This window comes from Neolamprologus multifasciatus, chromosome 20, assembly GCF_963576455.1.
Source record: "Neolamprologus multifasciatus chromosome 20, fNeoMul1.2, whole genome shotgun sequence".
Lineage (NCBI taxonomy): Eukaryota > Metazoa > Chordata > Actinopteri > Cichliformes > Cichlidae > Neolamprologus > Neolamprologus multifasciatus.
Genome location: NC_140458.1, coordinates 24,442,006 through 24,458,473, shown reverse-complemented (window position 1 = coordinate 24,458,473; position 16,468 = coordinate 24,442,006). Strand labels below are relative to the sequence as shown.

Here is a 16,468-nt window from a genome sequence, read left to right as displayed (position 1 = left end):
CTCAAACCTATTCCACACAACACATTCTCTTTGTTATATTTCAAGAACAGGTTTTATTGATGACGCACCCAAACATTAATACGGCAGGAACACCTTCGGTGGGCTAGATTCTCTTATTTACACAACGTTTCCACAAAGTCATACAAATACTTGGTAGGCTTCTTGTCAAAGTATATATTTAATACATTAAACAGAACAGGGGATTTCTTTGTTTTTATAAAGCAATTGTCACAACAAATCTACATATGAAAAACGGATGATAGAAAAGAAACAACCTTTTCCTAACTACTGCAAAACAAGTTCTACTTCAAAATCTTTCCAAGCGAATCTGAATGTCCATGAAATAATAAGGGAATGCAGCTCTTCCATCTTTCAGTCCGTAAAGAGTTCTCAGAAAAGCAGATGTCTAGTGTAGTTGAGAGTAATTCTTTCAAAAGCCAAGGATGAAATAAACCAAGCTTCTTTTACAGAATCTCTCATCTGTTTTTTGTTTCCTTTCTCCAAAGAAAAGTGTGGGATATGAGGAAGGCAGTTTTTCACTTCTCTCATTTCCTTCGTGATGAGGGTCTCACTTGATGTGGACCACTTTCTCATCCGTTTTCAACCGTTTGCGTCGGGGCTGTATGAAGTCGTCCTCGGAGTCGTCTGTATTGTCGTCCTCCTTTTCTTTTTCTTGTGGAGATTCGGGTTCAGCTGTTTCAGGAAAGCTTTGGCCTGGGAAGATCTCCTGCAACTTCTCCTCAAAGTACAGGCTCACTGCCTTGCCGGATATCGCCATCTCTGATCCCACCTGTCAGAGGAGGAAGAGGAGGAGGTGGGAAAAGGAGTGACATGAAGGAAGATTGCGTGAGAATGCCATTGGGCAGAAAGAATGAATAGGTTGAAGCGGGAAGAGGAAGAGGAGAATGAGGAGACAAATTAGATCTGGTTAAGACTCCTGATGGCGGGGTAACCCCGGCTCAACCTTGATGTACAGAGCAGGGATTTCCTGCCTCCCTGTCCCACTGTGGCTCCCTGAAGTATTTCCACAATAAATGGAAGTTGCAAATTTTAGTGATCTAATCAGCCAGTAGGGTCAAATATAGTATCTGAATATTTAAAGGTTGTTGAAATCCTCAGATGCTCACTATATGCACAAAGCACACACGTGCATGTCAAATAGAAACAAAAAAGCCGAAATGTAACAACCTCCACCCTTTCCAAACAAACAAACAAACAAACAAACAAACAAACAATTAAAAAGTAGTAGATAGGCACTGGATGCTCTATGGCTTACACGATAAAAATAAACAGACTTGAAGCCATCAACACAATCAAACAGAAACACTTTTAAACAGATTTATTTTGATTCTCCAAACACCCTCTCATCTGACATACTTTTCCTAACAGTGCGCAGTCAAAATGACACTTTAATCTTCATACATCATCTAAGGAAATTCTCTTCTCTTTAATAAAGGGGTACAACTTTTCTTGGAGCCTCAGTGGGAGGGGGCAGGAGATCTGCACTCCATTTGAAACGGCTTACCTGTGTATTAATCTGTTTCTCCTCATCATAAACCTGGATTATTCGAGACATCTAAAAAGGGGCAATAACATTACAACAAAGACAGTGAAGCAGCAGGGGGAAAGAAAAGAGTTCACAGCATAGGCAGGTAAAATAATAACAGATCAGAAATCTGTTCGGGCCTTCTGTGCTCGAATACAAAGGTGCATATCCCCATTACTGCAGAAATTAACAGCAGGTAAAGATCGCACAGGATACAGGAAGCCACACGCAGCTAGTGATAACTTTAGTAAATACAAGTTTAGCTCTCTGGCATATTTTTTCCTGTATCAACAACAGTCACATTTCTTGTTTTAAAGCCCCAATTTCAATGTAAGTTTACATTAAAATGTAAATCGTACAGAATGCAATGAGAGTTATTTGTAAATCTCATAAACACACACAGTGAAACACAGAAAACATCAAATGTTCAAACTGACGCATTTTACTGTTCCACAAAACAATATTTTAGCTCAATTTGAATTTGATGGTAGCAACACATCTTTAAAAAAAAATAAATAAAAGGAAAGAAAGAAAGTTGGGACAGGACCATGTTTACCACTATCTAGCATCCCCTCGTGTTTCAACAATAATCTGCAAACATATGGGAACTGAGGAGAGCTGCTGCTGGATGTTGGGGAGAGGAATGGGAGAGGAATAAGCAGTCCCATTCTTATCTCATGGAGGACTGTAGCCTGCTCAACAGTTCTCGAATTTCATTGTCATTTTCATTTCCACTTTGTCTCAGTCCATTTTAAATGGGTGTTGGCCCTGAGGAGACAACAGAGTTTCTGGATCACGTTCATATGATTTCCATGTGTCAATTTCAATGTCATCACCATTTTTAGTACCACTTTCTCTTCCAGACCTTTATTGGCCCCATCCAAGCTGTTTTGAGACCTGTTGCTGACACCAAATTGAAAATGAGAAAATAAGTCTCAGTTTAAACATTTTATGTTTTCTATGTTCCATTGTGAATGAAACATGGGTTTATGCGATTTACAAATAAATGCATTTGGGGTTTTTTTTGTTTTGTTTTTTTTGTTACACAGCATCCCATACATTTTTTAAACTGGTGTTCTTTCTCTAACTGAAGCGCATCTCTGATGTCTCAACCACTGGTTTGTAATAAATGTATCTTTGGAAGCGACCACAGCATTTAACATGGGCACATATGCCATCAAGCAGCAGTGAATTCCCAGCTGGTCACACCTTTACCATTTTCCTCTTTCCTGACTCTCCCCGTTTCCCAGCTATACTCACTTCTATCCAAATGAAGACGAAAAAAAATGCCAATAACTATAAACATAACTATAAATGAATTACCTAACTTTATATTTTGAGACTATCATAATCACTGGAATGACTCACTGATATTTGGCAACTCTCACTGAAAACCAGAAAGTATTTCCAAAACCCTAATAGCATAATCCAAGGCTTCAAATAAAGGCTCGAGGATATCGCTTCAGCGACCCAGGTGGTACCCAAGATGCTGCTAGTTTACACTTTAGTACTGCCACTCTCCAAAGTTCTCCATCATAACCTCGTAGGGCATTTGAAAACCTCTACTCCAGACTTATAGGAAGAGTATTTTCACCAGGCTCTGTGAGCATTTTCTGCGTTGGCTGTTCTGTATTCTGTGATAACCTCGGCTCTTGATTCTTATTAAAGGAATCCAATTTATTGGAGTAAGAATGATTTCTCAGGTTTTAATTAATAAAGGGATTAAATCTATCCAGAAAATCTAGGATTCGACATTTGTTCCCCTTATTACTGCCAAGACTGTCACATCAGTCATTACTCACTAATTAACAGCTCACTAATTACTTTCACTTGAGTCCTCTTATTACATTAGAGTGATGAGGTCCAGCTGAAATTTATTTCCTGTCATAATATTACATTCCAGCTAATCACATGATGTTTTGACCAACATCCTTCACAGATGAGAACCATACTTGCTGTTAATTTCAGTCACATTATAATACACTGCATCTATATAGTGAAGTCATGCTACAAGGCTCAGTGTTCACAGTCACTATTAGCCAGAACTGTAGGCCGAGTCCAGACTTCCTGATAAACCACCAGCATTTCAGTGCCACGAAACAACAAAAATAAAGACATCCATGTGTAACAATGCATTATTTCTCTTAAGGAGAATGTAGATGAACATTATGTGAACTGTATTAAAAATAAACAGGTAATCACAGCCATCCATTAAAAAGCAAAAATGTGGGGTTTCATTCTAACGCAGACGGTGTTAACAGAGTCACACGGTGTTCTTGCAGCCAGTGTAAAAAGAGCACAGTGACACTCACTCCATCCTTCAACAGCCAGTGTTAGTGTACGAAACTGAACACACACTACCTAAACACCCAATTTCCCCTCGAAATACCAGGCAGTGTTCATAATCAGGTTAGACAAATATGACGGTTTGCCTTTTATTGTTTGACCATGAAAATGGTCAAATAATTCAATTTTTTGAATCGGCAGGCAATTCAAATATCAAACCATATCAGTCTAACCCACGTCTGCATGCACACACACACAAGCAGATGCCATTCCCCGAAGCAGTCTCAAGACTCATGCTGCTCACCTCGTTGTATTTCGCACAGTTTTTGAAGACCAGGCGCATATTGGACACAAACTCCTGGACAGACTGGTAGTACTGGGAATTCCGCAGCTGCAGCTTCTTCTTCACCTTCTTTAGGTCCATGGGCTGCTTGATTATCTTGTAATAGTTGGGTACCTAAAAAAGCAGGTCAGATAACATCTCAAATTATTTCACATGACTCCAAATATTTTTCTTTTGGTGAGACGTAAACGTTTTTAGATTGTAAAGATTTTAGAATTTAGAGATTTCCCCAATCCCCAACAGCAGATCAGACGTTTAGAAACAAAGATGCATTTAAACACTGTCATAACCCACAACTGTGGTAGCAGTAAATTGCAGCCATGCTATAGTGCAGTCCAATATAAATGGGCATACAGCAAAATGAAACCCATTATTAACACAGCATGTTTGAGTAACTTATACAGAATACATGCCAAAGAACATGTGAAATAATACGGTACAAGTACGTTACTTTACATAAACTTGTGTGGATTTTGATATCTGTCGCAGGAGATCCTACCCTTTGAACCTAGTGTCGTAACTTCTACATTTCTAAAATTCTAAGGACAAGAAAGAGCAATGAGAGAACAACCTCAGTTTTTAGATGGCCTCTGGCCATGAAAATCAAAATACCATTTCACTTTTAAAATGTTAAACTTTTTCTTTCAGCATTTCTGCCTGTATTTGCAGCTTGACAGTAAGGACAGGTAAGAAATGTGAGGCGAAAGCAAAGAGGAAGACGTATAAAAGGCAGGTGGCTGGGACATATAAATGCTGTGGTCACATTGGCATGTGCTGCAAACCACCAGAACACAGGAAGATCCCTCCCGAAGAAGCAGTTAAAAATATAAAAGGTGGTTCTATATGTGGTAATAAGAGCCTGACAAGAACAGAAATTTTTCAATACATCAGAAAAAAATTTAAAGAAAAAAAAATTTTTAAGCAAAAAAGTGGGGTAAGTGTATCCACTGAGACCACAAGCTACTGTTAGTTCTACAGTAATCGGACATTTATTAATTTAGGAAGAAAAACAGAAAATACAGGAGTTAATGTCAAACAACACACGAAATGAGGAACAATTAAATTTTGCTAACAACACAAGGAAGTAGAATCTTCACAGCAACAATGGTGGTGCAGCACAGCTGACACAGTGCTACTTACAGAGCTAGGAACAGGTTCCCTAAAGCCCACGCTGAGCTCATGACAGAAGATGTACAGCAGGAGGCGTTCGCATTTCTGAGGACATAAGAAGAGAGAATGAGTTGCCTTGTATCAGTCACGTCAATGTGGATTACTGTGGTTGTTTTACTGACCCTTTGGTCCTCAGCACTCAGGCCCTGCTCTCCTTTGCCCTTCCTGCTATCATCACAGTACTCTATTTCAGGGTTGGTTATACTCCGACAAAACGTGCAGAGAAAGTCGCCCCTGTGACACACAAATAACACACAGCACATTCAGAATCGTATGGAAGTGTGTTTGGGGGTTTAAAGAGATCAACTTGTCTGCTGGTATCACAGCCTGTGACTATTATTTGGGTATTATATTACTAATGTCTTTTTTTTTTTTCTGTTGCATCTGTGACTTTCTGAAGTCCACCCAACTACTTTTTAGTTTATTGTGCTTTTGAAGATTTATTGCATCTATGTTTCACAGAGTGACCTAGTAAAAATAGGATTTTAATCTAAAGCATTTGGGAGATCTGTAATCTTTTTTTAGGGGACGTCCAATCAATAAAATAAAAGCAAACTCCATTGTAATCACTTACTTTGGAAATATTTTTATGGTGGGTACATGGCATTTCATGTGAAACACTTTGGGGCACCGGTCACAGCACAGCAGATCACCGCCATTGATACAAACAGCACACCAGTCTTCATTTGGGTCATCCTCTTTCCCTTCAACATTCCCGGTTCCAGTAGAAGCCTCACTCCTTTTGGTTTCTCCCCCCTTATTTGAGTTTCCATTAGTGAGTGGAGCGACTGTCGTGGTGCTGCTGCTCTCTGTGGATGACGAGGTAGTGGAGGTCATTGTGGTTGTGGAAGAAGATGACGTGGCTGTACTGGAGTTATCGAGTCCAGAACAAGGTGTCTCAGACTGAGGTTCCGTTTTGATGCGCTCGCCTAGAGCCTTGAGAGCGTCTTGGCCTGCAGATACAGCTCCCACTACAGGATGGGGGCTGTTCTCTGGACTGCTCATCTTCAGGGGAAAAGCACACACAAAGCAGTGTTTTAACGCAATACGACAATGTTTGACAAAATAAAGACACTACTCTAACTAAATACAGCTTTGTCAACAGTGTTATCATATCGCTTTCTGTTGAATTTGCAGTGCTGTACTGCAATATGATATTATCACATTACAGCTGTATATATCATACCATGCAGGCACTCCTTCCAGCATCTTTGCCCCGCTCTGTCTTCAGAGAAGAAGCTGGACAGCTATAGCTGTCATCTGTACCAGGCTCCTGCTTCACCGTCACCTGCTCCACTGCTGCTCCACCTCCTGGCCCTCCCCTTCCTGCAGAACTACAGCTGAAACAGATAAAAACAAACCAAATTTTATCATGCTTCCTCATTTATGATATATAATTGACTTATTATGAATAAACCTGCATAACTGGAATTAGTTTTCTTCAATTAGAAAACTTGAAGAACTTCAATTAGTTTTAATACATTTGTCTGAATCTCAGCACACAGCAGACTCCTGTACACTCATGCTGTGCATTCATCCTGTTGCCTCCATCCGCACTAAAATCATCAGTGTGCGAGCATTTCCACTGATTGCCCAAGCTATAACAGAAACACCGCTTAGCTTGAAAGATGAGATGGTACAAAGAGTAGTTGCTATTTTTCCTCCACAGTTTTCTTTCTCCATCATTTTTACAGAGGTAGCTTTTTTATTGCATCAACCGAAATCCACAATTCTACTTCACATCTTTGTACAAACAACAACTCATCAAGCATTGACTGTTCTGTTCAGTCATTTTCTTTACAAAGCAATTTATCACTCCCATTTATCAGGACATTTTCTCCTGAGTGAATGATGTTGCCATAAAACAGAAACAATAGTCAATACATGCACAGCAGATTTTTACTTAAGCTCCTCACAGCATCAGGATTCAATCTTAATCTAAACGACCCCTTTTTGTATCTAAGCTGGACCGGTTTAGTGTCGATTAGTCCAATTACTCTTGAGCTGATTATTGCACATATAAAAAGCATTTTCCCACACAGTTCCTTCAATATTAAAATAATATCACAATATATTCATATTGTAGATCTTATATCATTATATTATAGCTACAGATGTAAATGATATAAATGAAATATTTTACATTATTATGGATCCAACACTATGCTAAAGGTCATGGAAACACTTGTAAATAATTTCTCCTTGCTAATAAAATTTTGGCTTATGTTGTCTTACCTGCCCCTGCTGCCTGTGCTGGAGTTGCTGGAAGGCCGTGCTGGCGTATGGGAATTAGACACACCTGCAGACATAAATGAAACGAGGAACAAAACATCCATGATCACCTCTTTCTCTGGATACACATTAAAGCTCTTCAACATGTACACAGTACTTAAGCAGGGAAAGAAAAGAAAGAAGAAGAAAAAAATCAGTGTCACTTAGATCAAAGGCTAAAAATCCAAAGCTATTATGCTGCCCGAATATCCCATAGACTGTATGTGATTTAAAACTGCAACAATGTTACAAATAAAACATTAAATGATATTTTAAAAAGACATGCTTTTTCAGTAATCCCAGTCTTGATATACCCGTGCGGATACCTGAAGATCCAGGAGAGTGTGTGGATAGTCCGGGTGAGGGGTTCATGTCCACTGAACCCAGCTGAAGCTTGCTGGCTGTGATCCCACGATACATAAGGTCTCCAAGGTAGTTGGTACCTGCATCCTCCAACTACAAAAAAAATAGAGTGATAGAGAAAAGTTAGTGAAGAGGTGTCTACCACAAAATGACCCCAACGACGGCCTCTGCTGGCTGCCTTTTATTGGGAAAACAGTTCACACAATACACATCACAGCAAAAGCACTGCCCATGTAAAACCCCCAAATGGTTACAAAGACTAGGCACTATGCGTGTGTATGTGTAAACATCTGTATGCATGTGTGTGTGTGTGTGTGTGTGTGTGTGTGTGTGTGACCTCCTGCTGACCAAAAGGGTCATAAAAGCAGGAAGCAACATCACAAGAAACAGATCTTCCAGATAGGATGTGCCTGTGATAAAACACTACAGCCCCCACCCAGAATCTCGAGAATCTGGGTGAATGAATTCCTTTCATCACAGAGTTAAAGCAATGTAGAGATGGTAAGCATAAAAATGACAACATTTAACAATTCACTCTAACAATTATACAACCAGAAAACAACATATACAGACTTTATACATTTTAATATTTATACTGATAAAAAAAAAAATGTAATGAAATGTAATGTAAAGAAATGTTGATTGTTAATCAATTTTATTTTGAAAACTGAACAACAATAAAATGTGCTTACCTGAATGGGAGGGATCTCAGGTACGCAGGGCAGGTTCTCGGGATTGGTGACCGATGGAATGAGCTCAATAGGACCCATGGCAGGGTTTACAGGGCTACGGTGTGCGTGGGCGCCAGCCATACTAGCACTGGTGGGACTCGTGGGATTGGCATTATGCAGGGATGCAACCGGAAAAGGTCCTGCATGCCCTGGATTAGAATGCTACATGGAAAAAGAGAAGGGAAAGTATAGAGGAAAAGGAGGGAGGAGAGGAGGGAAGCAGGTCACTCACTGAGGTTTAAATAAGAAAAAAAGAAATCTTTGTTGTGCAAACAACATTCCTGCATCATCATGCATTTGAATGACCAGACATGCTGCACAAGACAAATTAATGACAAAGTAAGAAAAAAGTGCCAAACCCCTGATTGTAGTAAGAAACGAAACCTTTGGTGGCTCATCTCAGATTCTATAGACATCTGGACACAAAGAAAAAGGGGCTGGATACAGTGGAGCTTCTCTTACCTAGTCGTGCATGCAGGCAGCAAATGTACATTTTTATATTGTACAGTAAATGGTATTCAAGCAAATTCATGTGTACAGATACACTGGAGAGGTAGTGTTAAGCAGAGCTGAAGAAGTCCTTTGCAGCCTTCTCTGGAACAACAGTTTCAGATTTCCTTTTCAGGGAATCATTAATAATGTGTTTGAATGTTATACTTTATCAAATTTAATTTTCATTTGTGTGTAGAAAATTGAATTTAAAAATTCATTTTTCCATAATAGCACAGCTAAATTTGAAATTAAAACCTGAATGACAAACAGTTTTAAATGGACTTTATATAATAACCCTGGCTTAATTATTCTAAAAAGTCAATTTAATGCATTCATTTCAGGACAAAAAAAAATGTTTCGCTGCTTTTCTGAATGAATAAGATTGTTAAATTTACGAGAAAAGGTTTTAAATGTGTATCTGTTAAAAATCTAATGTGTTCCTTTCCTTTATCAGTGGCTTTTCAACCTTCTCTAAAAACCCAGTTATACCCTGCAATGCGTGCATCATATAGATTTCAATTTACAGGCTTTTTTGAGTTTTATTATTTATAATTTTATATTCAATTTTATTTTCAGTTCAAGGAAATGTACTGTTAAAGAGCAGTTCATTGCTCATTGCTCATTGCAGGGAGGCTGCAGGTAGAGAGGTAGGGTACACGCTGGACAGGTCTGTAACAAGCTAATACAGAGGGACAGGTGATCTTTCACTCACATCACACCTACTGGCAGTTTAGAATAGCCAATTAACCTAATATGCATGTGGGAGGAAGCATGAGTGCGCAGAGGAAACAAAAATTGACACAAGGAGAACATGAAAACTCAAAGTGCTAACCACAATGCTACACTAGTAGCATCTCTTAAAGCCAAAGTCAAAGAAGCAATTCAATAATTTCCTTACTTATTCGTGGTCTTAACATCGACCACAATAACCACGATTTTGGTCACAATCCAGCAGCTCTACTCACAACTAAATAAGTATTTATGTAGGGCTTTAAATCCAACATCATCCAACAGCAGATTTCTTATTTTTAGGAGACAATAATCTTTTAATTAACGAAAATTGACGAAAATAAATGTCAATTGTCTCCTGAAGGTGAATTCCTTGTGCTTCTATAAAATACGTTATGCATTTTAGCAAACAAGGAAAATAAATATTACATTTAATAGTGCACACATATATACACAACACTTGATTTTGAATTTTGCTAAAACCTTAACACTTACAGAGTTTACATTTCTTAAATTAACGCCACTATTCACCCAGATAAGCTTTAGTTATTCTGTTAAAGTCATACATGAAAGCAGATGGCAGAAAATACACATCTAACAGCCCGTTTCCCCTCACAAGAACCTTTGTTGAGACTTCAATCTTGTTTCCAGTGTTAACTGCAGAGACTGGCATCGTGACTAAAAGGTGTCATCACATCACAAATCGGCCAAGTACACAATATATCAAGTCTGGTGTCTGAAACCATTGAAGTAACAATGCAAGAAAGGGATGAAGTGAATTTGGATTCAAAAAAAGAAAAGGAAAAAGTTGTCCGCTCTCTTTGGGCTCATCTGGTTAAATGATGATTATACAAAAAATAAAAAATCTGACATTCACAGATAGTATCCTTATCTTTTATATGGCTTGCTTATAATTTGATAGATTACAAAAACTTTTGTTTGCCCCACAATAAAAAAAAAGAAGTAGCATATGTGAAATTATGTCCATTTTTATATTAGTGGGTGACATAAAAATGAAGAGATTTCTATGTAATGTGATCAGTGAAGTTTGCAATGTAATTAGATTATTAATATTTCATATTCTTACATGAAAATGGTAGTTACATTTTTCTAATTCAGTTTCTTCTTGCACATACTGCAAATTGAACTTCAGCTTTGATTAAATGATGTAATTTAACCATGCTACTATTAGAAGAGTGAAGATAGATGGCAGCACCATCGGCTGTTAATTTAAAATGAATATGCATCTATGAATCTATGACTTTTAGGAAAATACTGGCGGTTGCCAGTGGTACCCCTCAGACTTCTATGAACTTCAAAATCTTACGTCAGCTTGTTCTAAAGTTATTGCATTCATGAGATTTGGTGACTCGCTGATCTAGAGGCCCATGTCACTGATATTCAAACTAGTCAGAGATTTTTAGTAGACACACCTTTGGCATCAATTTCAAACTCATATGTCATTTCGTTCTGGAGTTATCACATTCACTAACTTGGGAGTTCATGAGGCAGACCCGCCAGGGTGACAATAATAACCCATTAGCTTAACGAATGAGAGGTACAAAGACACCCATCAAGATCAGTCTAAACTCAGACTGATAAAGGTGGGGCTGATATTTTCTTCGGTAAAGGTTGAATCTGGACAAACACCCATAAATGTATTATGCAGGAAGTCCTGATAGTGTCCTATAGAAAAAACGCTGAGGTTAATGAGGTTAATAATGTTTGAGAAAATTAAAAATTATTAACCTCAAAAATGCCTTTATTTCTTTAATACTAGACTTTCTTACTTACACTCCTACACTACATACACACACTCCAATTTATTAGGTGCTCAGGCAAGCAGACCTAACCACCTGGTAGATAGGTTGCAACAGCAGAGCACACTGGATGCCACTCCTGTCATGTCCTTGCAGGGGCTCCCCCCAAATAATATACTGGATATTGTTCAAACTACTTTCTTAAGTCAGCTATCAGGCTGCTTAATATCAGCCTTGCTCTGTGTATCTATACACGAACGGTATTAAGAATGGCATTTTTGGTCAAACAGCTGCTTACCAGTCACATTTAACAAATTAATTTAAATGTGCCTTACATAATAAAATTACACCTGTTCAGCTATTTCCATGTAGTGAAACTAGAGTGTTTTGTACTGACCTGTCTCTGTAGCTGCGGCTGCATCATCGTAGGATATTGCTGTCCATTATGTCTCGGCTGACTGGTGGGCATTCGACCCGGCGATGGGCCAGGTAGACGCATATGGTGTGAGGAAGGGTACAATGGGGGGCCCGGCCCCCCATTCATACCCCCAGGCCCTCTTGGTATCTGCTGCATACTGATGAGTCTTGGGGGCTGGTGGAAAACAAAAACAGAAACCTTACAGACATATTCGACTCCTGTTCCAGCAAACATGGTTGCCAGAGTCATGTCAATGATGATTAATGCTCATATGACAATCACTTCAATCATTTATTCTATGGAGACACTTCAACTACTACAGCTACTCAAACTTCTAGAATTCTACTTGTTCCCAACAGGAAACATGTTTTTGAATTAAGTCTCACTGAACTTTTTTGTCTAAGTAAATGTTTTTTGCCAGATTTGAAGCCAATAAAAGTATTTAAGAGGTATTGCAGCATCCATCCACACTGCTGACTCACAGGTTTAGTAACACATTATTTTTTGCTACACTAGATTTACAGTTTATTCCAAAATGGCACCTTAGCTGGGAATGATTTCATACCTGCTGCTGAACCATGGATGGGCCTGCCTGCCTGGATGCGATGCGCATCTGTTGCTGTATTTGCTGCTGGTGTTGCTGCTGTTGTTGGTGGTGCTGCTGCTTCTGGTGTGCATAAGCTGCCTGCTGCATGTGTTGCAGTCTGAGTTGTGCCAGGTTGATCTGTCCTGGGTGTTTGCTGGGGAGACCTTGGACTGGGGATATAGGCGGTCCGCCTACCATCACGGCACCGGGCGGCTGTGCAGGTGGAGGTGGTTTCTCAATAACCAAATTACCTAAAACAAGAGGATGGAGGCCAGTGAGCTGAATTTAAAGAAGCACACAGAATAAACGATCCCTTTATTTACTTAGAGCAGTGTCTGTCACGTAAAAATAAACAGCTTCTAAGAACATTAGACGAAATATTCACTAGAACAAATCAATACTTAATGCATTGACATGGTAGCTGATGAGGTATAATTCGGGTATACATTTCTCTCACCTAGATTAACCACATTTTTGGCCCAGAAGGTGGGGTCACAGAAGAAGCGCACAACTCCGTTGGCCTGGGGTGCTGGCTCCAGTCTAACTTTGAAGAGCTGGCGTAGCTGATACAGGATCTGCATGCATTCATGCACACACAGAGAATAATGTTCTTCAGTTACAGAGCCTAACTAAGCAAGCAACAAATATTATGTTTATCAGCAGGTCCTTGGGCAGCATTACTCAACAATCCCACAAATTTATCTCAATTATCACATTTGCTGGCTATCTTGTGGTAGGCGGTTAAATTCACATGGCAGAGCCATCCATCCACATACAAGGGGATTAATTTTGCAACTGTACCAATACAGCTTGGCCAGCAGGGTACAACAGGGACAAAATACTCTTCTTAAATTGCTGCATTACATAGAACCACAGGCAATAAAAACACTAACATACAAGCTACCCTACCTACTTATGTTAATTGCAATTCATACGTGATCACGATCATTAGGTCATGTGACTAAAATATTCATTAAAAGAAGATCAAACACTTTATATAGTATAATTCTTTGGATGTATGGGGCTTTGGCATCCGCTTAAAGAGAAATCCAATGCTTTTTCAAGTCTGCTTTGCTCAGGCCATACAGTTAGCTCCACCATCTCCACTGCTGATCATCCGGAGCTCTTGAGAAACATACCAGCCTCTTGCTGTAGAGCAGTGCTGTGCTGCTGCCAGTAGTGATGGCCCAGTGGCAGAAGTTGAGCACATGATGAATCTGTTGTGCCAGTTGGGTAGTGTCTTTATGCTGAGCCACAAGCCTCATACTGCGTTCTTTGGTCACACTCTAAGACAAAAAGAGAGATTATATTGGTTAAAAAAAATTGTTACTCAAAGAGTCTAAACATTCCAACTGAATGAATAAGTCATGATCAAGCCAAATCTCCCTCTAGGCAAAAATAAAGCACATGCATGGAAAAGGATTAGATCCTTAGATTTGATTAGATTAAAATCTAACAATCCCTGCAGGGAGCCTGGGTTACTGCGGTAGAGTTTAACAGAAAATAGCAAAGAAAAAAATAAGAAAATAGGCACAATACATGAAGTGTAGAAACACAATGTGAAAAAGGTTCCGCTAACAAAATGCTTGCATCTATAAGACGGGGTCCAGACATAAAAACTCTCAAAAAGCCTTTTGCCAACCACATGTCTGTGCAATTTCAGTGAAATTACTATGTTTCCGCGCTGTTACAGTGAGTTGCCTGGCACAGCCTGAGCTCTCATAAATTCGTTCAAGTACTGCTGCTGTAATTTCAATCCATTCCACCAAACCAATTATGAATTTGCAGCACATTATTAAGTTCTGATCCAGACTGGCTTCCACTAATATTCTCTTACCTCCAACTGCTGCAGCAGAGACTTGCCCTTTTTGTTGATTTCATTTATAAGAGTAAAAACTGCAATTTTGATCTCATGCTCCACCTTCCTGTGTGTCTCATTAAGTTCTTTTAACCTGGGTTAAGGTAAGCAAAAAGAGGACACAAATGATTTACATAGAAATACCAGCCAGAAGTATATACATCCCCCAACTGTGTCAACAGGTAGCACTGGTTATGAAAAAGTCGCACCTGCTTTGCACCTGAGAGACAGAATAATGGACAAAGTTCTTCTTTTCCTGTAATTTGGCCATAGTGGTCTCAATGATGCTTTTATGGTTCTGGAAAGCCTCTTCCAGAAACTGGTACCTGGGAGTTGAAACATAACATCAGAAAAAAAAAATATAAGAAGTACTCAAAGAACACCAAATCGTTGTGTGATTGGTTGTGAGAACAGATGGACTAGAACTGTGTTGAGAAACCCACACAACCATACACAAAAGTACACGCACAAAATAAGGGTTCATGGCAGGTTGAACCACCATGAACCATGTTTACTTGTCGTTCTTCTTGGCTTACTGAACCCTTAAAGTGAATTAGCAAGACATGTGCTCAGAGCTCATCAGAAAAAGCCAGAGACGCTGACTGTTAGGTTTATATTTTGGATTGTCATTTATGCTTAGAAATATATACTCATATATGCTTAGAGTTATATAATCAATTGCATATTGATAGGATGTCTGATCCTTAGTAGTCTGCAAAGACTCTGTGTGCCTTCCACAGGGTTCTGGCATGCACACACATCCTAAGGTCATGAGAGAGGTTGTACCTTCTCTTACTGATTTATGGTATAGGGGGACACCTACTCTGTATATGTTTAAGTATAAGAGCCCTTTGTTTAGGTGGACCGCTGGACTCCTGGCACCAGCTTTGGGGAGCATGCTACACATGCTTGGATTTCCCCTTGTGGGGAAAATTAATTTATTAATTAAGTTATTCTATTCATGTTTTCATGTCCTGTTTTATGACCACTGACATTAAAAGTATCGCTCCTCATTCACCAGTGGCTGCCAGCAAAGTAGGCAATCATTCTTAAACCTTAGTGTGCTGGGTTACTGCAGTAGCCCAATGTTAGGATTATTGGGATAAAAACAAAAACACACTGTGCAATAAGTCACACAAGATAGAGACAATTTACCACATAAGAAAGCTGAAAGACAAGCAGCTGACAGATGAAAAAGGCATGTGCATGCTGAGCTACCTGTGCTCCTTGTGCTCCAGCAGCTGGCAGTCCCTACAGGTTAAAGTGTCACATGTCTCACAGAAAAGCTTCAGTGGCTCCTGCTTGTGGATGGGGCAAAAAACAGGCCTCTGTCCTGAGGTGCTGACAGACTCTGTAAATTCACACCAGAAGAAGACATCATGAACACTCAGGAAAATAATGATACTGGCAAGGAGTGAAAATGACCACAAGGAAAAAAACAAACCAAAACAACACAACTCAATTGAAGCTCAAATAAGACTGCAAAGAAAGAGAAAATAAGACAGAAGCTATAAGAAAATTAGAGATTGGATCCTGTCTCCAGCCTGAGGGGTTCCATCTAATCAATGAGATCTGCAGCACTATTACCATGGCAACAACCAATCAGCTTTACCACAGACACTGCATCTCAGCTACTGTTTGTCTCATTCAGTCTTTTGTAATGTTAGCCTCACTAAGCAGCAGCCAAAACTTCACTGTAAGAGTCGGAGTCTTACCAGACGCAGCATCAGCATCCTCCTTTGTACGAATTTTGTGGTCCTTTGTGATTTTCACCCTCTGGTGGGCCTCCACACAGGTCTTACACAGCCACTCTCCACACTCCACACAAAACCCTATGGTTCCTGCATTGTCCTCACAACTTGTGCACACCTTGGAAAGACAACACCAATTAGCACCTAAAACAAAGTATCAAAAT

At 39.4% G+C, this 16,468-nt stretch overlaps 1 protein-coding gene across 4 annotated transcripts in view; it reads right to left on the bottom strand.

Annotated features, from left to right (window-relative positions):
* Nucleotides 1-24: 24 nt before the first annotated feature.
* trim33 (tripartite motif containing 33) overlaps nucleotides 25-16,468 on the bottom strand; it is a 31,413-nt gene continuing 14,969 nt past the window's right edge. The window contains exons 3-21 of one of the 4 annotated variants that reach the window (XM_085145284.1): nucleotides 16,269-16,422; nucleotides 15,772-15,904; nucleotides 14,763-14,879; nucleotides 14,533-14,647; nucleotides 13,835-13,981; nucleotides 13,153-13,270; nucleotides 12,675-12,946; nucleotides 12,089-12,283; nucleotides 9,070-9,126; nucleotides 8,672-8,872; nucleotides 7,943-8,072; nucleotides 7,581-7,644; nucleotides 6,532-6,685; nucleotides 5,920-6,350; nucleotides 5,468-5,579; nucleotides 5,316-5,390; nucleotides 4,137-4,289; nucleotides 1,526-1,576; nucleotides 25-790 (exon numbers count right to left, since the gene is read on the bottom strand). In XM_085145284.1, coding sequence (XP_085001410.1) covers nucleotides 569-790; nucleotides 1,526-1,576; nucleotides 4,137-4,289; nucleotides 5,316-5,390; nucleotides 5,468-5,579; nucleotides 5,920-6,350; nucleotides 6,532-6,685; nucleotides 7,581-7,644; nucleotides 7,943-8,072; nucleotides 8,672-8,872; nucleotides 9,070-9,126; nucleotides 12,089-12,283; nucleotides 12,675-12,946; nucleotides 13,153-13,270; nucleotides 13,835-13,981; nucleotides 14,533-14,647; nucleotides 14,763-14,879; nucleotides 15,772-15,904; nucleotides 16,269-16,422 — 2,901 coding nt within the window. In that variant the 3' untranslated portion in view covers nucleotides 25-568. The remainder of the gene's footprint in view (nucleotides 791-1,525; nucleotides 1,577-4,136; nucleotides 4,290-5,315; nucleotides 5,391-5,467; nucleotides 5,580-5,919; nucleotides 6,351-6,531; nucleotides 6,686-7,580; nucleotides 7,645-7,942; nucleotides 8,073-8,671; nucleotides 8,873-9,069; nucleotides 9,127-12,088; nucleotides 12,284-12,674; nucleotides 12,947-13,152; nucleotides 13,271-13,834; nucleotides 13,982-14,532; nucleotides 14,648-14,762; nucleotides 14,880-15,771; nucleotides 15,905-16,268; nucleotides 16,423-16,468) is intronic. The other 3 variants (XM_085145285.1, XM_085145286.1, XM_085145287.1) reach the window with 3 other exon arrangements.